Source organism: Heloderma suspectum, chromosome 9 (genome assembly GCF_057233095.1).
Source record: "Heloderma suspectum isolate Gila_16-S chromosome 9, 16-S_ref, whole genome shotgun sequence".
Lineage (NCBI taxonomy): Eukaryota > Metazoa > Chordata > Lepidosauria > Squamata > Helodermatidae > Heloderma > Heloderma suspectum.
In genome coordinates, this window is record NC_139466.1 from 13,232,546 (window position 1) to 13,259,526 (window position 26,981).

Sequence of the window (26,981 nt, forward strand, 5' to 3'; positions counted from 1 at the left end):
GAGAATTGCAAACCTCCCTCTTGTGTGTAGGTGGTGCAGGTTTGGCTATATAAGTGCAAGCACAGGAAGACTTGATTGGGTATTAGTATATATGAGAAACATATGAAAACAAGTCCAGTGCAGCACTATTGTGACCTTGGAAGATGTCATCAATTTTGAAAGTACATATTTGAAATATGACTTTCCTCTTTAAAATACATGGAAGTATTCCAGCAGGAGAGAGCTGGGGCCCCAAGTTACATTCCTATTCCTTCACAGGTAGCCTGCAAGGTACCAGGCCTAAAAAGCTTCTTCAACCAAGCAAGAACATCTGCTTCTGCCACTGGACATACATTTGTGCTGCTATTGGTGCTGGCTACCAGCACCCAAGCTCTCAATACTAAGTTTCCATACATGAGCAGTGCTGTAAGGCAATAGGGCAGCTGAGATTGGTGCAACAACATGCAACTGATGGTGCACAGTGACAGGGTAACAGAACCTGTGATGGGAGGAGCTGTTCTTCCAATGTGATGGAATAAAGATTGATTTTACATTCTCTTCCTGCTCCTCTGACTTGTCAGTTTCTACTATTTGAGCAAGGGCAGCTTACGTAAATGTACATATTCGAGCTCCCCAATGTCTGTCCATTAATCCATACTACTCTTCTAGGATTAAGTACTCTTATTTTATAAATTCATTCCTCCCACCTTCCATGTAAAGCATTTCCAGGGTGGCTTAGAAAATAAAGAATAAAATCTGAAGAAAAAACCCAGAATAAAACAAATAAAAAAAAGAATAAAACAAGTTGTGTTAAAATTAAAAGGCTGGTTAAATTCACATTTTTGCTTGTCACCAAAAGGATGAAATGGGCACCAAGTGAGCCCCCCACCTCCATAAGAGCATTCCTGAATTCAGCCTCATTTCAGACATGCTGAGAAGGGCTTCTGAAAGTGACCCGAGTGGGTAGGCTTCTTATTTTGTCTCACAGATTGCGCTTACAGAGAAGAGGCAGAAGGTGGCGGCAAGGGGTCTCTAGATAGAGACATACTGCTTCCACTCAAAATACTGCAGCCTCAGAGGGATTGCTCCTGCTGAGATTTCTCTGAAGCTATCCAACTCCTCCTGAAGCAATTGCAACAACCTGAAGGGCTGGCTTGCAATTTACTTCTTCCACTTCATAATATGAGACTTAAGCATTTTAACTGAACACTAAACTCATTATATGTATTCACACACAAAGAACACTCAAACCCTCTATTTTGTTTCACCTGTACAAAACTGAATCGGTGTTGCATTTTTATTAGACATAGGCAACTACAGAAAAAGTATGTAAATATTTGAAAATAATACCACATGATGTGCACAATTTTCACTTAAAGATGTGGTAATTATTAAGTCCAAATATCAGTAAGTTACTGCAGTATCAAAGCTACAGTGCACTGCAAAGTATAGAAAGTCAGATTGACTACTTGAATAACTAGGTTAAAATGCACTCATTCTTCCCAACTCTGAATACACACACACGTGCACACTCACACCACTTCCCTCTTCACTGCACAGCAGCTGTATTGGGCCACTTCTCAGAGCACACTGGAAGATCCCCTGTGTCTGGTTCTGCATCAACAGCAACTCAACCTCATTTCCATTTTGACAACAAGAACCAACATTACCATTTCTCATTTGAATGTTTTGATTCAAGCTCACCATCTTTGCAGGATAGAGCAACTTCATAAATATCAGATGACATGTGTAATTGGGACTCATGTTTGGCACAGCAAAAGTAGAGCACGGGCACTCTTCCCAGTGTGTGGGCCTCAGTTACCTGCAGGAAGCAGGAGCTTCTGCCTGGACACTTTCCTTCTCCAACCCAGTACTGCTACTCATTGACAACCTATTTTTGGCAATCCTTTCTGGCCGGCCTGTGCTTAGTTATACTTGGAAATAGGAAAGTGGTTTCCTTCATCTAGAGACGCTCACCATTACGACAAATTTTAGGACATTACCACATTTAGGGCGCAATCCTATCGGGATAGGAGGACACCTCTGAACTTGGAGGCAACCGCCTATCCAGTGCAGGTCCGGAGAATTTCGGCTGTCTAGATGCAGGAAGGTGGAGCGGCCGGGGGTGGGGTGGGGGGGGGGGAGATGCCGGCCAATGCATAGGAAGTGTCGGAACAGCATTTCCATCCTCCCCACCCTGGCCCGCCCCCAGGAACGCCCCGTTTTCGCCGCTCCGTGCTCCTCTTCCAAGCACGGGGCCATTCCGCACTGTCTATGAGGCAGCACGGGAGGGGGTAGAGATCAGTTCTCAGAAAACAAACCTCGAAGCCCAGGCTCCGAGGTCGGTTCCCGGGAACTGACCTATCCTATGGCCATCTAGCCACTGACTAGCAGCCATAGGATTTCACCCTTAGATGCTTAACAATCCGATAACAGCACCTAAAGGCCAAATTCTTCTTCCACATATACACACAGTTTACACCAAAACAGAGCAGGATTTGGCCAGTCGATATATTTGCTGCTTTTCTTTTGGTACCTTAACCATAGATGAAGGTTAAATATCAACTCCTGTGGCACTCAAACACTGATTTGAGGATGCCATGTGTGCCAATATATCCTCTGTAGAGAAGTGTGCTCTCAGATAGGAAGGGCCAGGAACTTTCCTTTACAGTGTTATTGCGAAGTATTCAGTCTCTTCTGCTAAGGCAATGGCAGAAAAAAGATGCTCTGATGCACATTTACTCGTCTCCTCAGTTTAACAATACAAATCTATTGTCAATAATAACCTATGTTTGGTTTGCTACATCAACTTCTGTTATTTTATACACTTTGTTAAGAAAGACTTCAACTTTATCTTCACCCAAAGAACAGATATCCAGAATACAGATGACATGTTGTTTCTCCAGGTCAGCAGCTGCTTTTACAACTTCATCTAGTGTGGAAACACAGATAGTGAATACGTATATTAGTATTAAAATTGCCGACTGTTGCGTTGTTACATATCCAGGAAAAGCATTAGTGTTAATCGATTACTTTTTCCTAGCAGGTCATATCCCAGAATGGGTGTAAATTAGAGTGGGAAAGGGAGAGAATCTATTCCCCCCTTCCAATGCTATGATGATAACAAACAAATCTATTCATAGGAAATCCAGCTCCATGCCTGATCAAGGGAACAAAAATGGCTGTAGTTTACTCTTCATCCAGATCATGTGATAGCAGAAGCTTAATCTTTGAATTTAAACTTTTTTGTGTGTTTGGCAAAAGACGGTAAAAGGGAAAATTGTACAATCATTTGGAATTATTAACTGTGGAAAATATTTTAAGAAACTTTGCATGAAGCAAAAGAAATATATTGTAAAATCAACTGTTTCTATTTAAAAGAGAGCACTTCAATACTTCTGTTTTTCTGGAGCGTGGTAAGTTACCTAATGACCCCTGACAGATTTGTATGTTTCCGGTTTCTTAACATAAAAATCTAAGATGACAAAATGACTGGCACAATAAACAAAGCTTCCATCTCCTTCTTGGTTTCACATATCTGGAGAGAATGGCAATTCTTTTACATGCCATAAAGGAAATTGGCACTAATAAGCAGAAAAGCATAATTTGCAATCATCTATTAGATTGTGGGTCAAATATTCAAAACCAGTTTGCTTGCAGACACTATTATACAGGCAAACACCTGCAGGGAAAATATGCTAATTTAAGCATATGAGCATCTTATTGCAATTATTTACAGTTGCCAACTAACAAATGTAAAAAAGAAAACAGAAAAAAGCAGAGTCTCAAAAAATGTTACAATTTGTTATCAGTATTGCTACCTCTTCAGGGAGGAGATATTTTACTTCATTTAGACATGTATCAATTTAAAATGCCTCACTGTTCAGCATTGCAATGGGGACTGAAGAGCCGTATTGGGACAGCAAACCCCTCAGTCTGGCTTCAAATAAAATTGTCCAGGAGGCAAGTCTAGAGTAAAGATTCAGTGAAAAGGGCTACTGGATGGTAAACCTTCATTTACAACTATACCTGCTTACTTTGGGACATGTGATGACAGTCACGTGCAAACCACCACTATCATCATCTAGAATGATGGTCCTACCTGAAAGTGAAAATATTTCAGAATGCCTTTCTTTGTTGATTGTCTCCTGGTGACCTGAGGTACCACTAGTATGAGACAACACTGCATCATTCAGTATATCTTCTGCTCGAAATAAATGGGAATCTTCAGGACAACATACAGGCAGGAAGGCAACGTCTACAGCTATGTCATGATTTATGCCTGTACAAGAGATAGTTGTTACTACCAGCTAGTTTAAAGAACTATTTAATTGTCTTCAGCAAACCTTTTGGCAAAGACAGCTTTGAATCAAGATATTTATGATGTAGTTACAGCAAATTTGCTCATCCAAGTTCTGATGTCCACTGTTTGATGCATCTCTTTGGCAGATGGTCTTTAAAAGATTTCAAGAACTTAATATCAGACTCTCAGTTTAAATGGTCCCAGTGACCCATATGTCTCGATACCAGCCTCGATATCCCATACCAGAGACTGCTTTGGCAATTACCAGTCCAAAGTTTCTTTGGAAATCTCTAGAACAATTCTATTGCATACTATTCAGCTTGTTTTCCCTAATGTAAATGTGTAGTTTAAACACTGTTTATTTGTCTCTCTCTGAAATGTGTGTCTCCTTCCACACAATTGTTCCTTAAAAAACAAAAGAATAAAAATAACATATAGGGCCTCCCTCCGAGTGCCACCTCCAAGGGAGGCTTGGACGGTGGTAACAAGGGAGTGCCTTCTCAATGGTGGCCTCCCGACTATGGAACGGAATGAGCTCCCCACTGAGGCCTATATGATGGGGCATGTATGTCTGCTTTTTTGAATAGGACAATTAGGAAAAATATTTACTTAATTTAATTTACTTAAATTGCTTTTAGCTGTTTACACTGTTTTAATTTTTCTCTGTTAAATTTTTTGACTGTTTTTATGATGTCTTTTTGTAATGCTGGTGCATTTTTATAAATTACTGTAAACCACCCCGAGATCGGCTATGGGGTGGTATAGAAATGAAATTAATAATGATAAAAATAAACCTCAAAAGAAAATGGTGGCAGTGCTTACTGGTGTGAGCCACCTTAGGCTGAGATGAGACCTAATTGTGGGTCATGACCTAACAGGTGAAAACCTATTCTATTGACTACACGTATCCGGTTTCATCAGGAATTCCTTTTATGATCTCCCTTCTAGATCCTTTTACATCCTCACAATTTTTCTTTGAATCATTTCAAACATCTTTCTAGAACTGAACAAAGTACTCCAAATGATATATTACCAATGCTGAGTAACATTATACCATTTCCACCACTAACCTCTGCCCCAAACCTTGGAAACTGCTCTTGTTCATATACAGACCAACATGGTATTGGCCACAGCAACCACAATGTTAAACTCGTTTTCAGTTTGAAACCTGATGTAACCCTCCACCCATCTTGAATGTGTTGCGGTCTAACAGATACGCACCCTCTTATTCTTCTACATTTGGGTCATCTTTTCTGTATATAATTGCATTTGTCCTTGTTCAATTTCCTTCCCCGCCCCCTCTCTATCCAGCTCTGAAGTTTATTATGGTTTTGAATTTGTAATCTATCTAAAATTATCTCAGTAAATTGCAGAGCTGGGCAGATTAATTAATAGCTGATTTCTTTGTAAATGCAGAGGACATTAATTATATAGTCAAGCAGTGAGCTCTGCAAGCTTGGGATAGACATACTATGGCTGGGGTCCAAAGAGCTACATCAGGCAAGTCAAAGGACTTGTGTGCACTCAGTAGGATTGCCTCTACTTTTTATTTCCTTTTAACATCAGACCACCACGCCACATTACAATTTGCTCTTGAAACTCTCCTCAGTTTCAACAGTAGCATACCACACAGCATGAGAGGTGTGCTGTTTGGAAAACACAAGCCCAAATCCTCCTTGTGTGTGGTAGTAGTAGCATGCTCTGTGGGTCCTAGCCTACATTCTTTACAGTTGTTCTAAAAGCAACCCACAACTCCTATGGAGTAGTGAACATGACTATCTTATTCACTACCACTTAGCACCACATAGCATTAATTCTTTTGCTAACATTCGGATATCAAAATTGTTAACACTTCTCAACCAAGTGTTGTACTCTGCCTTGGGGTGGTGGTTGTTACTTACCAAGAATAGCCACTTCGTAGTATTCCAGAGGACAGGCATTTTCAAAGTTTTTCATTTCTTCATGTGTTATATATTCTTTTGGTTGATATCTGGCTGCCTGAAGATTGTATCGTTGCATAAGGAATTCTTTGTGTAGGTAATTAAATTTACAAGGAAAGCTTTCTGGGAAAACGCTGCTGTAGTTCAAGTGTTGTGTTAAGTTGTTTTTTACTGCTGTCCAGAGACCACTTTCCCAGGAATTATGGCACTTCCTCTCTGCTTGAACTCTTTCAGGCACATGAGCTATTTCTTTGTTACCTGCTAATATGGAGATAGTAAATACATGGTTAATCTCCTGTTACTGAGAGGCTCAGCCTTGCTGCAGTTTCTTAATATCTCCTAGCACCTTGGCTCCTAAAATCTCCATTTTGTCTGAGTAAGGTTGGCAAAGCAGAAGTTTAACCATACAGGGAAACAAAGCAGGTGTACATTGGCTGTCCTCCTTCACGCACAGAATAGGGTCAGTTCCTGCCCCCTGTGAAAGAAGCGTGTGAAGATATGCAAATTCTTTACTCTTTGCCAGGTTCTTAATGCAATCAATCTATTCAAGGCATGCCTGCTTAATTGGCTGTCCAGAGTCCTAGTGAGCAAAAGCTCCATGCTTGAGGCATTGTTACCACTGGTAAACATATTAACATTCATTATACACATGAAACCCCTCTTGCATACCACACATCTTTGCACTTATCACTCCCGGAAACTAGCACCCTAGATCCCTCTTGGTTTGGGAAACTCCTCCCTCTTGCAGCCAAATCCTTAAAAGGAATTCTAACCTGGAACTCCAGTTCAGCTTTACTCAACCTTTTTAGCTGTAGCTAGCTTTGCTCCCCACTCCTACCCTTTCGCCCCAATTATCCTTCCCCGCTTCCATCTTTAAGATTTCATACTCTGTTTTAGTCAGCGCTCCGAGGGAACTCACAACTTGGCAGTGCTTCTGTTCCCCCTTCCTATCCTTCACCTTAAAAGTCTTGTGTGGTACAAGACTAAAGGGACCTGTAAGGTCCACAACTTTCCCCCAGTTCTGCACTGCAGAAAACTCAAACAATTTTGATAGCTTGGCATCAAGGATGACCTCTTGATCCACAAGCTTCTCCTGAAGAAGAAAACCCCTTTCCCCCTTTGCTCTAGGACAGGTAATATCTGTGCTCCGAATTCCTTTTCCTACTTGTTTTTTTTCCCTTCCCCCATCTCTAACTTTCCAAGCCATGCTGCTGCCAGCAAGCATTGTTTATACTTTGACTTCCACTCAAACCTGATTAGGAACTTGGTGTGTCTATCTGGCATCTATCACCCTCTCCTTATATGCCAACAGGATCCTCCCTCCTTAGCCTCCCCTTTCAGTACAATCTGAATATGCCTGTATAATTAATCTTTCTAATTTTGTAACAATAAACTGCATATTCTTTTATGCTAAGCCCCTGCTCATCAGCTTGTTGCTAATTCCCATACCTGGGTGCCCCAATTCCTACTGTAGTGACTATAACTCTTGGCTAAAGTTCCTAACATGTGTTTGTTCAAGTACATATGTATGATTAGACAAATGTAGACAAGGTCACATGGTAACACTCCATTGACTGCTATACAAATTATTCTGTTTTTCCAATAAAGAAAAATGCCAAGTTTGAAAAAAGTAAATATAGCAGCAGGGTGGATAACACTTATTGAAAACAGAAAAGCAGGATTCTTGATTAAAAAAAATAAATACAAATAATGCAGTTCCCTTATTGAACCCTCCACTGACAGGTGGGGTCAAATGCATCCTGACAGTACTGAAAAAACACACATAAAACCTATGCCAGTCTTCCACAATCCATGTTCCAGGTAGTTCCAATCATGATGAGGTGTGATTACCATATGGCATTTCAGCACCCTCCCTCAGCGGGGGGGGGGGGGGGGAATGTTTTTACCCCTATTGGAATTATTGAGACAACTGAAAAACCATGCACATGAAGGTGCTAGGGCTCACAGTGATCCTACCAAATGTTGATTAACGCTACTAGGGCACAGTTCTATGGATTGCCCCCTCAGTACTCATAAGCCCCCGAACATGGAGGCTTACAAGTATCCTGTGCAGAGAAGGAGGCGCCTTGCACCTTGCCTCTCTGCTTTTTAGCTAGATGGGCAATTTTGCCCATCTAGCAGAGGCTTTGGGAGGGAAGGAGGCTGGAGTGGCCAGAGGAAAGGTTTCAGGAATGCCGCCCTCCCCTCCCCAGGGAATGCCCCTTCTCCCCATCTTTGCGTTCTGTTTTACAAATGCAGAGTAGCTGCCAGCGCAGTTCTCTCTGCACCAGCTACAAGGGGGAAGGCACGGGGAGGGCGTTTTCTGGCTCTGGGCTTGGAGCCCTGTCTATGAGTCAGGAAACCGAAAAATCCTATGTCCCCCAGACATTGCTTAGGGGACATAGGATTGTTCCCTCAGTTATTTGTCGTATCTACAGATGCTTAACCCAAAACCTGTTCTATCTATTTCATGAGGAAGGAGAATAGAGGGTGAAAAAGCAGTATTTTGTCTGTTTTGATAACAAATTCCTCACTCTCATTAACATTATCACAAACGGTATCAGGAGACAACAGCAGCCCAAAGATTTACAAAAACCTCTTTTCAAACTGATATTTTTCCCCTGTTAGAACTTTCCTTGTTACCCAGCAATTTTTTTTCCCCATAGCTTTCATTCTGCACAAAATTTACTAATCTGGCTTTTGGGGTCATTTGGCTACAACTGAAAAACTCTCACAGTGCTTCATACCATATAAGAACGTTACAAGTGAGGAACAATTAGTGCTGTTCATTGGAAGGTGCCCCAATAAAGCAATATATGCCATCTAAACATGCAAAATATGGCAGAAAATTCTGGCGGTGTTGCGATTCCAAAACATCATGTTTATGGTGCAGACTTATACAAGGGTACCCTAGCAACTCAAACTCTAGGCCAGACAATGGTTGATAAATACTGTGTTTAGTGGGGTCCAAATGAACTATAATGACTGATAATGTTTTAGCCAATGTGCCTCTAGCCAAGGAATTAGATAAGAAAACCTGATCCTGGTTGGCACATTGAATGAAGGAAGAGAAAGAAAAACTAGAAATTCCCCCAGCATTCCTTTCCCACAAACCCAGATGTGTGACTATAAAGCATTTTTGGTTTTCAAAAAGATTTGACACTTGTTAGTTATGTATCAAAGAAATGACAATCATTATCCTTTGTTGCATAGAGATGTAGCAATCTCAGATAACAAGCCTGAGATCATTCATCATTATTATAATAAACATGATAGACACCTGTAACCAGATGGTTTCACAAATATACTTCCCAACACACACTTACATTTGTAAATTGTATACTGACATTTACATACTGACCCATAACAGAAGGCTCTCCTAGCAACTTACAGTAAATATAAGACAAATGGTGGCCAATGGTGCCCCCTCCCCCAAATATAGGAGACACTACAGTAGAACAGAAAATAGAAATAAATGGTAAATTCTCCCAATGGAGGGATGTAAACAGTGGGGTCTCACAGGGATCTGTATTGGGACCAATGCTTTTCAGCTCAGTTGTATATGATCTGGAATTATAGGAGTTAGCATCTGTTTGCAATATCTGAACTTTCTTTGATGCTGACAGCTGACATGTAATGACATATAGTATCTTGCAGCTTTTGAGATTTCAAAATCCAACTAAAAGTACAACAAGCCCGAGGATGAGATCCTACACACATTTACCTGGAAGCAAAACCCATTTAAGTGGGACTTATGTCTGGATAAACATTCACAGGACTGGGCTGCATATTATTCTAATTTTGAATTTGGAGGTAACAGTTCACATTTAAAATCGGAAAGCCAAAATAGTTGTTTCAGATCTAGCAGCAATGCAGCAAACTTTACTTGCTTGATTGTAACTATTATCATGAATCAGAGCTCTGGAATGTAGTCTCTCCTCTAGTAGACACTGCCTTTTAAAAATTTATCTCCACACCCTAAAGACCTGCCTTGTAAATGAGGATTATATCCTAGGGTGCAATATGGCATTGACCAGCAAGGTATCTAGAAGATCCACGTGAGATCACTTCCTACATGCACATGCAATTACCTGTCTGAAGTTTCCTTGCTACTTATAATTATGAGATATTGCCTTGACACACAGAGGAGGGTGCGTACGCACCTTGGGAAAGAAAAGGAGTTACTGGAATTAAAAGGGAAAGTTTAGTTGGATTGAGGAATGTTCTTGCAACTGTTGTTGAAGTTGTGAACAGCCCAGAAAGCTTCGGTTATTGGGCAGCACAGAAATGTAATACATAAAAATAAAATGAATACTACTCCTACACTTAACATACAAAACCTACATTTTACTTAGAATCTTACCCTGTAAACAACATACATTAATATGAAAGATTAGAAGGGCATATTAACTTTGTTTTCCACTCTGGTCCTAAGGTAATGATCTGGTACTATTTATTTTAATTTTAAAGACTATTTCAAGAAACATGGTACTTACTTTGACAGGGTTGTGTTACTTCCATCACATCTTCACTCTCTTTTCTTGCAGAGGAATTTTCTTGCAAAAAATTATGCAACCTGAAAACCCCCAAAATATTGTTGGCATAGGGTCACAAAATTATTTGACCATGTCATCAATAACCACAAATTTTAATATTGTTAAGTCTTAAGTTTGTGGCATTTTTCCCACTGATTCTTAAAGGTTGAGTTTAAAAAAAAAACAACACATGACACAGCCTCTTTTTCTTTACTTCAAACTGACTGTGTTGGGGTGTGTGTGTGTGTCTGCTGCTTACTTGGTGGGATAAGTGGCACTGGAAGATGGAAGAACCCTTTCTCTCCACACCATCTCTCTACTCTACCTCATGTAACCACAAAGCCAATATTAGCTCAGCTGGGGGAAAAGATATAGGGTCTCCAATGATGCCAGCAATAGATTCTGGGGGAGTGTTATGATTTCGACAGGAAATTGCACAGGAGGAGAGGATTAAATGCCACTTCCCCCCAAAAGCGCCTTCCCCCACCAATTTAACAGCATCCCTCACTCTGAAGTAATTTGACTGGAAAAGTAACACTAGGGGACAGTTTAACCCCCCCCCCTGCTGTTTTCCCAATCTAACGTCCCATGCAAAGCTGCTATTGGCACCATTGATGAGCCCGGATCTTCCCCGCTCTCCAACAGGACTACCTGCAGCTTTGGGAGAGGGGTTACCGTGGGGAAATGGGTTCAGTACCCTCTTCCTAAGACACACCCACAGAATTTGAAGTGAAAAAAGACGTTGGGGGATCTAACTATAGATCTCCCATGTCATGTCCATTTTGGTCCTCACTGAATCATTGTAGGTGAGCAAAACAACTCATTAACTTTCTTTACATTTAAAAACCAAGAACCATGTCTTTGCCAGAATTAACTAGCTAGGAAAACAGGGACCTAAAAATTGCTTTTCTGCCTCACAATTGGAAACTTGCTTGAAATACAATGCATAAGACACTAGCAGCAGCACAATCCAGTATGAGAAACCACATAAGATTTCTTTGCTAATTCTAGGAAAATCTCCAGGGCGTGCTGCCATAAAGATGATACGAGCACAGTTTAGTGGATATAAACAGAACAGCAAGGAAGATTCAAACACACTCATCATTTCAGAGCCTAAAATGGCAAAGCACAGTATTTCAAATTACTGAAAATCCATATGAATTCAGATATCATCCAGCGTAAGAGAAGACAGTAAATGAAATAAGACTTAGTGTTCAATTCATAAAGTAAACCCACAAACATGTATTCTGCCACCTTCAGGAAACATTATGCATGGAATTTTGGAGATCAGATGTACAGTGGGCTGTAGGGCATGTTGACTCTCTTCTGAATCAAAACAACAGATACCAAACTGTGGAATTTCCAAAATAGTGCACTCTCACATAGACAACACGTTGTTATGCAGGTATCATTTTAAAGTGTCTAAGGGCACAATACTATGGCTGCTAGTCAGCAGCTAGATGGCCATAGGATAGGTCGGTTTCCGGGAACTAACCTTGAACCCCGCACTCTAAGGTCGGTTCCTGGAGAACTGACCCCCACTCCCTCTCGTGCTGCCTCATAGGCCGTGTGGATTGGCCCCGCACACTGCACTCATAAGAGCAGTGCGGAGCGGCAAAAATGGGGTGTTCCTGGGGGCGGGCTGGGGAGGTGGGAAATGCTGGTACAACACATTCTATATATAGAATGGTCTGGCTGCCGCTTCCCACGCTCCGAGGTCCCACGGCCAGACAGCCAAAATCGGCTGTCTAGCCACAAAGCCAGGTGGGGGGACTGAGAAGGAGATCCACTCCTTATCACTCCTCCTGCCCTGCATAGGCAGTCACCCCCAGGCTCGGAGGCGACCGCCGATCCAGATAAGATTGCTCCCTAAGATGCATTTTCAGGCCGAATGCCCTATAATACTTAACCACAGTTAAGGAAAACAAAAAATGATAAATGATCAAGTCTGAATACCTAAACTACTGTTAAGGATTGACTTCAAATCGGGATACAAAACCATGGGTTGAAATGGGTTTGCAAACCACGGTAAAACATTACATAGGTATCAAACAAACCATGGTTATGGCAAATTCTCTCCATCTACTTGAAAGGTGATAATTGGGTATCACTGATGGCTCCATATACACACTCTCCAGAGACAGTTCAACAAATCAAAGCTTCACCTTATGCTTGAGACCTTGACTAGGTTTAATGTGATAACCTATAGTTAGCACTAACCAAAATTAAACACTGGTTGTGTTTTAGCGAATAAGCTTTGGACATATGCACTCCTTCCTCCCAGCTGCGAGGACGAGATCAGAAGCATTTTCTTCCATTTTCAGTCAACTGTGGTTGTCATTATGTTTGAACCAGGATAAACTGTGGCTAGCTTTAACTATGGGTTATCTGAACAAGCCAACTTTAAACTGAGGTTTATGACCCTGGCTTGCTCAGGCAAACCATAGTTAAAACTAACCAGTTTGTCCCTGTGTGAGACAAGGTCAGCAGAATCAACACAGATTATGGATGGATTCAATTACTTACTTGATATCGACCTTTAAAGAAGTTTCTTTATATATACAGAAGCAAGTAAATGTCATATTAACCATTTGTCCAAAACTTTTAGACAGCACTATTAAATACATTAATAAAAATAAACCTAAGAAGTTATTGTAAACTTAATTCCTACTTAGCCTTTTTGTAAATAAAGGAAGGTCAAACTAAATCTAAAACATATGTGTCTACCTACGCAGGAAGAAATCTCCGAGCTAAATTGCTGTAGTTGCTGTATGTTGTATTTAATACATGCAAGCTTTCTTCCAAAATGATGGATCAATAAGGAGATGTATGTATGTGCATATGTACATTACTGAAATGTTCCTGATAAGCAAATGCTTTTCTGTTTGCAAAGACAGCAAATACGAATTTATTTATTTCATACAGACCTAAATTATACGCAGACCTAAGAAAAAAGGAAAAACCCATATTATCCTAGGTTTTGCAATACAGTTAAATCCAACCTCTGTCAGTAGTTTTTTGCTTGGAGCTTTTCAATAGAAGGAAAAGGCAGAAACCTGAACTGTTTAGGTCACACTCTGCCATATGGCAGGTCTATTCTACCATAGCTCCTGGCTTCATGATATGAACTGCAGTCTAACATGTCTGTTTTTGCTATTTTAATAAGTGAAGCTGCATATTGTTAAAGTGGGACTAAAATCCAGTAATGAAACTAATTATTTTGGCCAAACATTTTCTATCTCCATGGAACAGCTGGGCAAACAATATGTTAAATGACGGATCAAATTAAGATGAATTACTTTTCACATTATTTAATCCACTGCCATTTTAAATAAGTTGGAAGCTACACTGCAATGTATTTTTAAAGTGCAGTCAGACTCAAGAGTTTGACTGGACAAAAGTCTGACATCGCCGTCCTTCCCAGCTTCTGTCTCTCCTCCATTTCCTTTGTTAAAGTTTATTAAATAAGGTTAATTTGTATTACCAAACCTATGACAACACACACACACTTACTTAAATACCCATGTACATGCATCTGGAACCTGGACTGGGTCATGGCTCCTATCCACACATACCGAAACAATACTGACATCATAATTAAAGAGGCTGACAAAGGAGGAGGAGTAATAGTCATGAACAAGTTGGACAACATACTGGAGGCTGAGGGACAATTCTCCAACACTACATTTTATAGGCCTTTATCTTTGGATCCCACTGAAGAATACTAGAAGGAAACTACACAATCTGATAAAATAATTTCCTACATATGTGCAAGACCTAATCTACACAGAAACACCCCAGGATCCTATCTGTTTTCTAAAATACACAAACCAAGCAATCCTGGGCACCCCATAGTTTCAGGTATCATACTATCACAGTTGAGGCATCTGATTATATGGATTCCATTCCTGGACCATATGCCTCCAGTAATGAAGTTACTTATGGGACACCACTGACATCCTAAGCAAACACAATCCATGATGATCTCCAAGGAAACACCATCCTAGCTACTGTGGATGTGGAGGCCTTTTACACCATTTTAAAAAATCCAGTAAAACTGACAAGCTACAGAGAAATTGCCACTTACATTATTTTCTTTCTTGCTGATCTTGTGAAGTATGAACATCCAGAAGGTACAGGAGAAGGGTCTCTTGTTCTTAAAAGACGTGGTAAAGCTATATTACTTTATTTAGTAGCCTGTGTTGGTTTCTAACTTAATTCCTTCATTTTGAACTCAGATTGGACTATTTTTCCTTAGTGGAAACTGAGATGCCTTCACTCAATTGCCAATGTGTTTTGTTTTGTGAACAATACACATTCTCTGCCAGTCAGTAAAGCTAGGTTCCCATCCCAACTCATCTCACTGATGAGTTGAGAACTCCAGTCCCATTCTAAACGCCATATTACTCCACAGGAGCTCTTTATAAAGCACAGCAACAACAAATCTGAGGATAATTCTTACCCAAGCCCTTAGAACTAAGTGGAATAGATCTGAACAACCCTGTCCAATTGCACAGAATAGAATTTGTGTAGGTTTTGCTTGCATCCAAACAGTTAAAGAAGAGGACATAATACTACACTAAGGGCTCAAACCTATTCAGATAGGCGGTCGCCTCCGAACTCGGAGGTGACCTCCTATCCAATGCAGGGCAGGAGAAACACGGAGGGGATCGTTCCCTCCATGTTTCTCCTTCCCTGTATCTTCGGCTAGACAGCTGATTGCGGCTGTCTAGCTGCAGGACGGTTAAGTAGGGGAGGAGGCTGCTGTATGACTCATTGGATGTGTCGTACAGGCATTTCCACGCTCCCTGCCCTGGAATGCCCCTTTTCGGCCACTCTGTGCTCCTCTTGCAAGCGCAGAGCGCAGAAGTGGGGGGAGGTCAGTTCCCGGAAAACCAGATATCCTATGGCTGTCTAGCCACTGTCTAGCAGCCATAGGATTGCTTCCTACCTGTAATAAGGTGAAATGGTCTTAATTGGTTTGCTGACTGGGCTGAACAAAGCTCTAATAATCTTATTACAGATACCGGATATATAAAATTTTCTCCCTGACTCCTCATGTCTTGGCCTGTAGTTCCCCACCCTTGGTCTAAATAAATGATGTGCAACAAATTACTATTTAATAATGAAGTAGTCATTTAAAAGGCTGCACTAGTATGGCAATTATGATGATTAGAACCTATTACTACCCAGTTTGGCTACTCCGTTCTAGCAAGGTCATTCCCAGACACCTATTCTTATCTAACCAGTGCTGTCATACAAATATGATTTCCACTGCCAATGAAAAAAGAGAATCTAAAGGTTCTTGTGACTGTGCAATTGAAAATTTTAATGCAACCCATTTAAAACTGGGTAATTCTCATGTTATTTGTGTCTAACCTTGTTCTGAGAACAGTAAGCAGAAGCAGGATGGTAGCCTAAAATAGACAAATGCCAACAAAAATAGAGAGGGAACAGTTAAGACTCTATCCCATTTTGTGGGAACAGCTTACTCCACAGTTGTGATCTTTCTCTTTGGTTGACCCTTTCTGGTTACTACGCATTGCTGCTGCACCGATGATGGTGACCTTTGCACAGAAGTTGGTTCTCTGGCTTGCCGATACTTTCTTCTTCCTTCCTTAGTGCGGTCACTTTCTGACACAGAAGTCTGTAATGGTGACCTTCTGTTAATCTACAGGAATTGAATAGTGGGAGAATAGAATCAACTCCAGTTCCACAACCAGAAGGATCTGTCTATAAGAAATTCGCATTCTCAAGTAAGACCTTAATTTTGGTGCACTTTTCCCCCAAATTAATTGCACTGATTTATTCACTCAGTGTAGAAAGGTTTAAATATGTCAGGCCAAACACTCTTAAAAACGTACACCAACATACAGTGGTGGTGCTTCCAGATGAGGCTTTTAATATGCCATTACCCTGCCTCTTTCATGGATTTTTACAGGTCGTTCAGTTGTTGTTGCCATCCCCTTGCAATCCTCCCACGTTTTCCCATTGGCACTTCTATCTTTTTTCTTATTGTGCTATACAATGTCTTCTGATGGTTAGTGGTAGAAGCACCCCAAGTCATTAAAACTTTAAAAACCTAACGGATGACTTTCAAACTCTACTTGCTCTCAAAATAAGAAAAAAAGTGTTACTCAAGAGACAATGTCTGCGGCTTCTCTGAATTCAAATGGAGAAGATCTCAATTGTAATTATGATCATAGTATCCTAAGTACTATACTATTAATTCTCAAGCACCATACCTGCATTGGTTCCACTCCTGAGGCATCTTGAGATGTATTGCTACAGCTGACATATCTTATAGCACTAATTATCCCCTGAAAAGCAATGCGTTTGTGCTCCCTGTAGTGCAGGCTTTCAATCTCCTTCACCATTTCACTGATGCTTGTCAAAACTGATTCAACTGCAAAGAGCAATCCCCTGAAACTTAGTTTTAAAGAAACAATACCACCAAAAAAGTATGAATATGGGATTCGTAAGATTCATATGGTAAAGAAGTTAATACTACATTATTGTTTTAAATGGCACACAAAAACAATATCTGAAAATGTTTCATTTGCAAAACATCTAAGAAAGCAGGCTTTCAGACAGTTTCAAGTGAATGGAAACAGAAAGGAATGGATAGTTGTTTCCATAAACATATTCATCATAGAGGTACATTTGCTTTTGTAAGATACTTTCAGGCCAACTGTGATTGCTCTGTGCTGCCGTGATAACCACATCTGTACAGTTAGGATGCAAAACCATTCTGTTTCTTCAGTTGCATTGTGATTTTTATCTAAGTGACACCACCTACTGCCACTTTAAACTGGAGTCAGAATTAAAGCAACAACAACCCCTCTGGCCCTGCAAACTTCAAATTGTTAAGTTGGCTACAGGGATGTGGGGTAGGGGAGAAAAATCAGAAGCTTTGCTGCAATTTCTGCATCATGGCCTAAGACAAGTTCTCAGCATCTACAAATAAAGATCTGGATTGTGCAAAGTTGCACAGAATAAGACCATCAGAAAGTGACAAGCATGACTGAGAATACACAATGAAATGCAGTACCTTTAATATTTTTACAATATTTCAAAAAAGTGTCTGGGACAGGTGGGAATGGATAATATCCACCAATGGCAGTTTTCTCCATATGAGACACTTCCTTCTGAGTTTTAATCCACTGGATAAAGCTTTTCACTTTTGTATCTTTTGTATATGGCCGGCCCTTATGCCACCCTGTTAAGAAAAACAAAAAGGCTGTGGTAAGTACAATAAAGAATCAAAAGAGTAAAGCGGTAACATTTAGAAGTGACTGTGCCATATTGGTTTTCAGTATAATGCTGCAGGGAATAATATTCTCATTAAGTGGTTCTCTGAAGAATGTCATGGAATTTGCAAGTGATATTGGGAATGCTTGTGTTGTGGCCTCAAGAGATAGGCCAGGGAAAAGGAAGAATTGCACCAATTTCCAAACCACCAAAGAGGCTCACTGCATGAACATGAAGCTGAGTTAGGGTAATGTACTACTTCCCCAGAGGCTTAATAACCTTTACACATCTCCTTTATGACCCTGGCCCAATCACCAAGACTACTGTTCCTGGCTAGGCTGCCACAGGTACAAAATTCTCCAGACTATTGAGGTGAACATACCAATATCCGTGCAGATCACAGAATCTTGGAGATATGATGGTACATCAAGCAACCACCATTGTGTAGACAAATTCAGAGAATCAGACTTTAAATACACATTTGGATAAATAAAACACAACTTAATGCTTTGCCTGTACTAATACAGTGCCAAGCAACATACTATTTACATTAAATAGGAGCCGACAAGGCTGCCAGTCTTGGGAAATAGATAGGGCATTACCCAAGACAGTGGAAGCAATACAGACACTTATGATCTTATCTAATAAATTTCTATTATAGGGAGCAGGACTAATGAGGATGAGTAACAATTTCTTGAAATGAGTGGAAGTAGTTTCAGTCCGAAGGATGGCTGCAAAGAAGTACAAAGGAAACAAGAAACTGTTTAAAAAATACATGGACAGAGGAAGGTTTTGTTACGATTTGCATGAATTATGAAATTATGTTTTTTTAAAAAGCTATTTACCTGTAACAAACATTTCACTTTCATTAGACGTTGTCAGGTAAACTGTACAGGAGCCATTCTCAGCGGTATCTCGTATCACCCTCATCTGTGTACATACCAAGTATGTCACTGAAGATGGAGAGGGGGCTGCATCATTTTTTGGTAAATGTTTTGTACTTTTACTTACTTCACACACAGATGCTATATGTTATTTATGTATATTAATGAATAAAACTTTAAGCACAATTCCATTGGCTCTGATGAATTTATAAAATGTCAAGTTTTATAACAAAAGCTATCAAAGGCAGGAATTTTTTTTTGTACTCTTGCTGTTTGCACTTTCCATAATTCCTAGTTTAATCTAGTTTAATCAGTGCTGACACCAGGTTTTGGAGGATCCTTGGGCAAGTCACCCACAATGTGCCCCACCTTCAGTAAGTCTACCTTCTTACTGCCATTTTCACCAGCTGCCATTGCTCCTCTTCCTCTTTCTCACCATTGCTACCACTTGCCTGCTTGACAGAGGGCCAGTGAAGAGTAGGCCATGGCATCTACTGCTCCTCCTTTCTCACCACCTCCATTGTCTGGGCCACAGCGAGGCAGGTGAACAAGCAGGTTACAATGCTGGAACAAGTCCAGAAGTCAGCGGGGCCCTTGACAGGTGCCCAACCATGCTAACCCTGATGTTGACCCTGACACCACTTGAGACTGCAAACAGGATCTCATGTGACTGAATGCCTCCTCCATATTGAGAAGTACCCTGAACATAGAAAACTAGGTGTAAGGGAGATAGGTTCTACCCAAACTATCTCCCTGACATAAGAGTTTTCTATGTATAGAGATCTTTTCTGGAGAGGCAGCATTCCAACACAAGCCCACACCTGCAATCTGAAGTAGTATAAAGACCAAACAAAAGTTTGCTTTCTCTTCTGCTCCTTGTGAGAACTAGGCAGTATGTCACCAAATACCAATTTTGCTGAAAGGAAACAGTGCAGGTAGTTTATTGCTTTTATGCCTACTTGTGGGCTTTCAAAAAGCCTTTGGTGGAGTACTGTGGGAAGCAGGATGCTGGACTAGAGGGACCCTTGGTTTGATCCAATATGGCTCTTCTTCTATCCTTAGGGTAAAGTTCATCTAACCCCTGGTACACACCTAAACACAGCTCTCTGGATTCTGACTTAAGGCTATGAACTATAACCAAAGACTACATGGTTTATAAACATTGAGAGCGGCTATATATACACATGCACGTACACACATGCATACACACTGAGGACTTAATCACATATGGCACTCTTCTCAACTGCAATATGGAAGAAAAAATGTAAATCTGCATACACTGCCATATCCGAAGATGACAAAAGTATTTATGTTGCTGCAATTATGTGTGTTTGTAAACCATGAACAAATTAACCCCTGGATTCCTTCTAGTTCCCCATTTCTATTCCTTTTCCAGGGAAATTAGAAGGAGCTGCAATGGCATTAATCATTACTGTGGTGCCTGAAATTTAAAATAGACCTGCAAAAAGCTTTTAAAATAAATACTTGGATGAATTTGTTCAAATATATCTGGCTGAGATGTGGCAAATAATTCCAGTATGAAAGGCTGTTCTGAGGTCCCATCAACAACATGTACCCAGCGATGGATCCAAAAATCTTCGCCATGCTCTGCAAAGACAATAGAAATGCTGATGAATGCTTCAAGTGAGTATTTTTGAACCAACTGAAAAGCCTTACAACTAGCTTTGAAAGTACCTCTTTTTCTTGTGCGTTCAGTCCTTCCTACATATTGTACAAGTCCAATAATATCACAGGAGTGACTGTTTGGTAAGTTATCGAGTTCTGACCTGGAATAGACATTTTATAGCAAAGCATATTTGAATATTCCAAGTAAATCTTTTGATACAGAACATAGATAAAAGCCCTCCACTTCACTACAGGAATCTACTTATCAACATATCCACAATCACTTACCAACATATCCACAATGACTAACGTACTGTTGGTTGTTGAATTATAGGTTATTCCTGAACAATGTTTATTTTCTTTTACCCTCCCTGTCATCTCCCTCTTGCACTTTGTAATATTGTTGATTCCAGTCTTGTACATTGCTATGAAAAAGTGCCTATTAAAAAAGAACATAGAAAAAAGCCTAACCTTGTTATAAACCGATATTTAACTTCAGGCATTTTCCATTCTGCTTTAACTTTATTTTCTGGAATGATGTTAATTTTAGTTGGAGGGTCTCGAACATTCAAAGTGATTTCTAGAAAAGAATTAAGCATGAGATAACAATTGTGTTTTGCTTTGGCTGAGATATTGGCTACATTAGTAATACAGTCCTGCTACTGCTTTATGTAAAATAAATAAGTCTTTATTAAAAATTGCTTTAATGGTTGGGAGGTGCTGTTGCACTCATGTCCTGCTTCTGGGATTTCTGTGGGCAGCTGGTTGGACACTGTGTGATCAGAATGCTGGACTAGATGGACCAGTCTGATATAGATAGTCTGATCCAGCATGGCTCTTCTTATGTTCTTATCCAACTCTGAACTTCTTGGATAGGACAAGTTATAAATCACAGATACATAAACATGGTACCAGAAGAACCTTTCTGAAGTCTATCTGCCTGTTCTAGTCTCTTTCAAACTATTTGTTAACTGTCTCTCTCAATATTGCCCCCTCCAAGATCCCCCAAACCACAGATAAATTGCAAGATGTTATACTGAACGGAAAAATGTTGATACATCAGAGGGAGAAATCACTCTTCTCCAGATTGAATGGCTTTGGCACATAGAAAACATAAAAAATGGGAATTCTCTGCAAGACAGCTTCAGCTCTGAAATATTTTTTATTCCATACACTGGAACAATAGAGCACTCCCTTAAAAAACTTCCCAGCATCCAGCAATGGATACGTAAATGTTTATGGACGTCTGGATAAGAGGTGAGAGTGAACATTTGGTGAAATCAAGCTGGAGGGAGTTATGATGGGCATCTTGGTAGCAAATATCCATGTCTGAATCAAAACAGACATCTGAAAGAAAACTCAGCAGAAGCACCTGTGTATAAACTCCACTTCCATAGTCTTAGAAATAATGTACCGAGATATAACATTTCACTCACAATATTACTTTGGAAAAAAAACAAGCAAATCAGTCCTCCTACAGTTATGTGAAGGGAGTTGTACACTTTCTCACAATCTGTTTCTGTCATGCTCCTTTCTCCTTTAACTATGGACTTAAACAGTTTATCAAGCATTCCAAAATAAGGAACTTTAAAATCACTTGCTAAATCAAGACAAACTGCTATAAATTTGAGAGGTAATTAGCTATTTATATGCTTCATGAGCATTCTGTTTATGCCACAGGAAGTCCCACTATTTCTCATTACTTAATTTGCACCTACCCTTGTTAATTTCATTTAGCTCTCCTCCTCCTCCTATTTTTTTTAAACCTCTCCATTATTATATGAACCCCATTAGCACTTGTAGAAAGCAGTAACATGGTTTCACCAATCTACTGAGAATATTGTTTGTTTGTTAAAGTCTCAAACTGACAAACTTGAACATACTACTTCACAGAGATAATTAGAATCACTGTCAAATTGGCTTATAATCATCAACAGTTTTCATTTATCTTTCCCCTAGCCTGACAAAACATTTCACTTTCTAGCCTACACACCACATACACATATCAAACGCTAAGAGGCAACCTTAAAGCAAAATAAATTGAAGCTAATTGTGCCGGTTATAGCAAGAGGTGATGAAATAAGGATGTCATGTAGTCCTACACTGCAAAGATTTTTGCTTGTTTAAGGAGTAGGTATTGGAATGGCTAATACTGCTGAAAATTTAGTACTTCTGTAGATGAAAAATTCAGTAGGCTTGGGCCAAACACAGAATAAGCTTGTTTTAACCTTGGCTCTGGAGCCAAGGAAGAAAACCTCTTCAAGCTACTCTAGGGTAACTAATCCAATAAAGATTTGTTATAGCAGTGCTGGTTTTGCACTGCCCAAGATGGTTAACAAATGTATACTTTTCATGCCCCAGATTTTTACTTCAGTGTGCCTGAATATAGGCACAATGAATAGGCATGCCACATAGTTTCATTGTCCATTTGTAAACAAGTGTATTTTCCAACTCTGTACAGCACACTATTACTGATCACAATTCATATTTTGGATACTTAACCTATTGAAGAGAATCTCTTCATGCGCAAATCTCCAGGAGTTGGTTGTGTTTTGAAAGGGTAACTTGTTTTAACAGTATATTGTTCAAGCAGCACCACTGTGCCAATCTTCAGACTATTATACCACTCAGGACATAAAGAATTCCATAGCACCATTGACATCATACCAGAATGATCAGCCACTTCAAAATAGGCCTACAAAAATTAAGAACATGTGTCGAGTTTTAGGCAATACTGTTTGAGAGTGAAAGTATTTACTGCAGAACCATTCTTTTAAATGCATGAGACCGAGCTGTACTTTTCCAATTATATACTTTTCCTCCTCAATTTATCATAAACTGTGTGCAAGATACTGCGCAGAAACAATACTGTCTTTATACAGAAGTCTAAGGTCACAATCCTATGCATGTTTAGACAGAAAAAAAAGTCCTACAACTCCCGATATTCCCCAGCCATACTGGGAGTTGTAGGACTTTTTTCCTGTCTAAACATGCATAGGATTGCACCCTAAGGCACTAATCCTAGACATGTTTACCTGGTAGTAAGCACCACTGAAAGTAGTGGGACCAACTTCTGAACAAAGACAAAATTAGGCTAAAGTGCTGCAATCCTAAATATGGAAGTGACGCTGAGATCAATAGGACTTACTTTCAAATACATACACTTCAGATTTAGTACGTAAGTTAAGACTGACAGAATGAAAATAAGTAGAACACAAGACAGAGGGCTTCATAAAATAGTAGCAAAGATGTGTATGGTAAAACTGGTAGCAGAAAGCTTATGATGCGTCTTAGTAACCTAAGGAATACTATACACGTGTTGTGGCAAGATCTGAAGATGAGGAGAAAGGCAATACAATTGAAAAAGGTTTTCTTCCAGATTTATTTATTTATTTAATTTCTATACTGCCCAGTAGCCGAAGCTCTCTGAGCGGTTCACAAAAATTAAGATACAGAAAGCAGCATGGTAGAAGGCAAGGGAATGGTTCTGTACAGGATGCATTTGTGTAGCACAGAAGAAAGCAAGATAGGAAACACTGCGATTATAAACAGAGAAAATCAATACTAACGAAAGAAATGATATAGTCATGGGGAAATGTGTAGGACAGTGAACTCTTGGCACATACCCAAATGGTCTGCAGGTTGCTTTAACATAATTAAGAAAGCTTTAATAATTTCTATTAATGGTGGCACTATAATACACTTTTTTTTGCTCAAGATACTGCAGATTGGTGAATCTAGGTAAAGCTCCACAAAAATCAAATAGGAAGTTATTTAGTAGGATACATATTGGTATAGTGGTATATTCACCAAAAAGACTGCCTCCAATTCTACCCATTAAAACATCAGTTCTAACCCTAAAGATACAACTAGCAGACTACTAGAATTCTGACAATCACCAAGGTCAGTGAAGCAGACTAAACTGGAAGATGCTTTACTACAGTTCAGTTTTTGTTTAGGGAAATGTTTGTTTAAAAAACCTACACTACATTAACACAAGCTTATTAACACCAGCTGAATATATATGTGTATACCCACAGTTATTTTATACAAACACCTGATTATGTAACCACTTACAATTGTTTTGCTTAGTTGTAGCTGTTTATTAAAGGAACAATTCAGCACTCTTTATGAAGAATTAAAGTTTATCAGCATAGCAGTAATTGTGCCAGATTGCACTAGCCATGCAACAGTACACTTTAGATCCCCTAATACTAAAACCTTGTGTCAGAACTGCAGATTTTTTACCTGATATGGCACATCTAGTTTGGTGTCAGGTTTCCCATAGTACCGTAATCTTGCTTTATGTATGATTCTAACAAGCAAGGGTTGGAAGTGGATTTTGGTCCTCCAGTTCATGTCCAGATGAAACAGAGAAGTGAGTTTGGATTCTAGGAAAACAAGCAGAGAAGACAAAAATAAACAACAGGCAGGGCTGGTTTTAGTAGCCCCATTTACTACCTCTACAAAACATATTGATAGAAATGGAGAAATTAAGAATAACATCTACTGATCTTAAAAAACTGGCCCAGCTAGATTTTGTTGTTGTTGTTCAGTCGTGTCCGACTCTTCGTGACACCATGGACCATAGCACGCCAGGCCTTCCTTTCCTACGCTCTCTCCCAGAGCGTGCTCAAATTCATATTCATTGCATCGGTGATGCTATCTAGCCATCTCATCCTCTGCCGTCCCCTTCTCCTTTTGCCTTCAGTCTAGATTTAGCCCTATGTTTAATATAGTTGCCTCAAAAGCATAGAGCCATTGGTATACATACAGCAGCTGCTTGGCCTAGCATAGGTAACGCTCATGCAGTATTCCTTACCAGATTCACAGGCCCCAAACAGAAAATCAGCCTCCCAGGTTTGGGGCCTTATGCAATAAAGCATAATATAAAAATATACCTAAATAGCCAATGGAGTAATTCAGATGCAAGTTTGGTGTTATATGAACCAGCAGAGCGGCATGTCATACATTCCCTACTCTACTTGCATGCCATGGTTCCTTCCCTCCGACTCTGGGTTGTGCTTGTTCTTCAAACCAGACTGTCAAGCCAGAATTCGACAGGGATTCCTTCCTACTTATACATGTAATGCTTAACTATGGGTTGGCATTATGCTCGAGCCACCTTAACACTGAAGTCTAAGAACAGCAGCAATACATCCAAAGATACCCTACCGCTACATCATCTACACACCATCAATCACCCCTTCTTCATTATTTGGCCTCATACTGCTGCCTTGCAGTGCACAACTTACCATCAACACAAACATCCTGTGACAACTTCTTTTCTACCCACATCTCCCCATATGGATCTTCATTATTCCACAAAGGAAGGTAATGCTTCTTGCCCCCCTTCAGTGGTGCTGTGGTTTTTTTGCTGTATTCTTTTCCCCTTTGGGGAGCATCATCTGACTCGCCAAGGATTTCGAGCTGTTCAATGCAAAGAAAACCGTTACGAAGTTTCTTTTCGTTATACATGTAGGAGCACTGCGTGATTTTCACCCTTAAGCCACAGCGAAGGGCGTTTTTTTGTACTAGGGCATTCAACACAGGGGCCAGGTGACATTTCTCCTGGTACACGCCGTCTGTGACCGTCACATCATAGTAGTAGGATGGCCAGGGAGCAGCAGGTGCGTGGCAGGCAGTGCTGGCAGGTGGCTTTGATGCCATGCTGAAGGGCAGGACATCTGCCACATATCTCTCCAGGAACAATACGGTGACCGGCTGGGCATCTGGGAGGGCCACCCTCAGGTGGGAAGTTGAAAGTACTTCGTCAAACGTCCTCTGGATCCAGGTGTCCGGGCTTGCAGGCCCTGCACCACTGGGGTTATGTGCCGCCCCTTCTGTGACATCAGCTTCTGTCGCACCCCCATCTCCCACCGTGCTTGTAACCCCCTCAGCAACCCCAGCCTCCTCCCCTACCCTCTCAGTGGCCCTTGCGGGCTCCCTCAGCGCTGCTGTACCCCCATTTCCCACAGAACCCGACGACCCACTCAGGCCCCCAATGTCCAGGGCGGCCCCCTCCTCCTCCTCCCCCCCCATGTCCTTCGCGGCCCCCGTATCTCCTAGCTTTTCTCCCATCTCCTAACTGCTTCTCCGCCGTGCCCCAGGCCCCAATGCCACCGCAGCTTCCCTCCTCTGCGAGGGGCTTTTCTCCTTGCCAGCCCCCCCTCAGCATCCCGCTCCCCGCCTCATCCGCGCCCCTCCGCCCACCCCGAGGTGGTCCCGCGCTTCCCCGCCCCGGTCCCGCTATTAGCCCCCTCCCCAGCTCCGCAGTATGACGGAAGCGCCGCCGCTGAGGTAAATCTGAAAGGGCGCTAGCGAGGGGCAAAGACGAGGCCGCGCCCCCGCCTCAGAGCCACAGAGAAGCTGTCACTTGTCAGCCTCCAGGCCCGGCCACCGGCGCCATTACAGAGAGGAAGCGGGGGAGGGGAAGAAACGGACTTCTCTTCGAACTGGCCAA

General features: G+C 40.8%; 1 protein-coding gene across 2 annotated transcripts; it reads right to left on the reverse strand.

Annotated features, from left to right (window-relative positions):
• Window positions 1-1,236: 1,236 nt before the first annotated feature.
• RADX (RPA1 related single stranded DNA binding protein, X-linked) lies at window positions 1,237-26,671 on the reverse strand. 2 transcript variants are annotated; one of them, XM_084813728.1, is made up of 15 exons: window positions 25,774-26,671; window positions 24,767-24,909; window positions 23,021-23,213; window positions 20,990-21,098; window positions 20,588-20,679; window positions 20,378-20,500; window positions 18,854-18,961; window positions 17,809-17,976; window positions 17,003-17,163; window positions 16,250-16,428; window positions 14,845-14,913; window positions 10,719-10,798; window positions 6,184-6,483; window positions 4,082-4,261; window positions 1,237-2,911 (listed from the first exon to the last, which is right to left on the reverse strand). In XM_084813728.1, the coding sequence occupies exons 1-15, from the start codon at window positions 26,597-26,599 to the stop codon at window positions 2,766-2,768; spliced, it is 2,877 nt and encodes a 958-aa protein (XP_084669854.1). In that variant the 5' UTR covers window positions 26,600-26,671; the 3' UTR covers window positions 1,237-2,765. The 2 variants fall into 2 exon arrangements, with proteins under 2 accessions (XP_084669854.1, XP_084669855.1); XM_084813729.1 differs by lacking the exon at window positions 14,845-14,913.
• Between the last annotated feature and the right edge of the window lie 310 nt (window positions 26,672-26,981).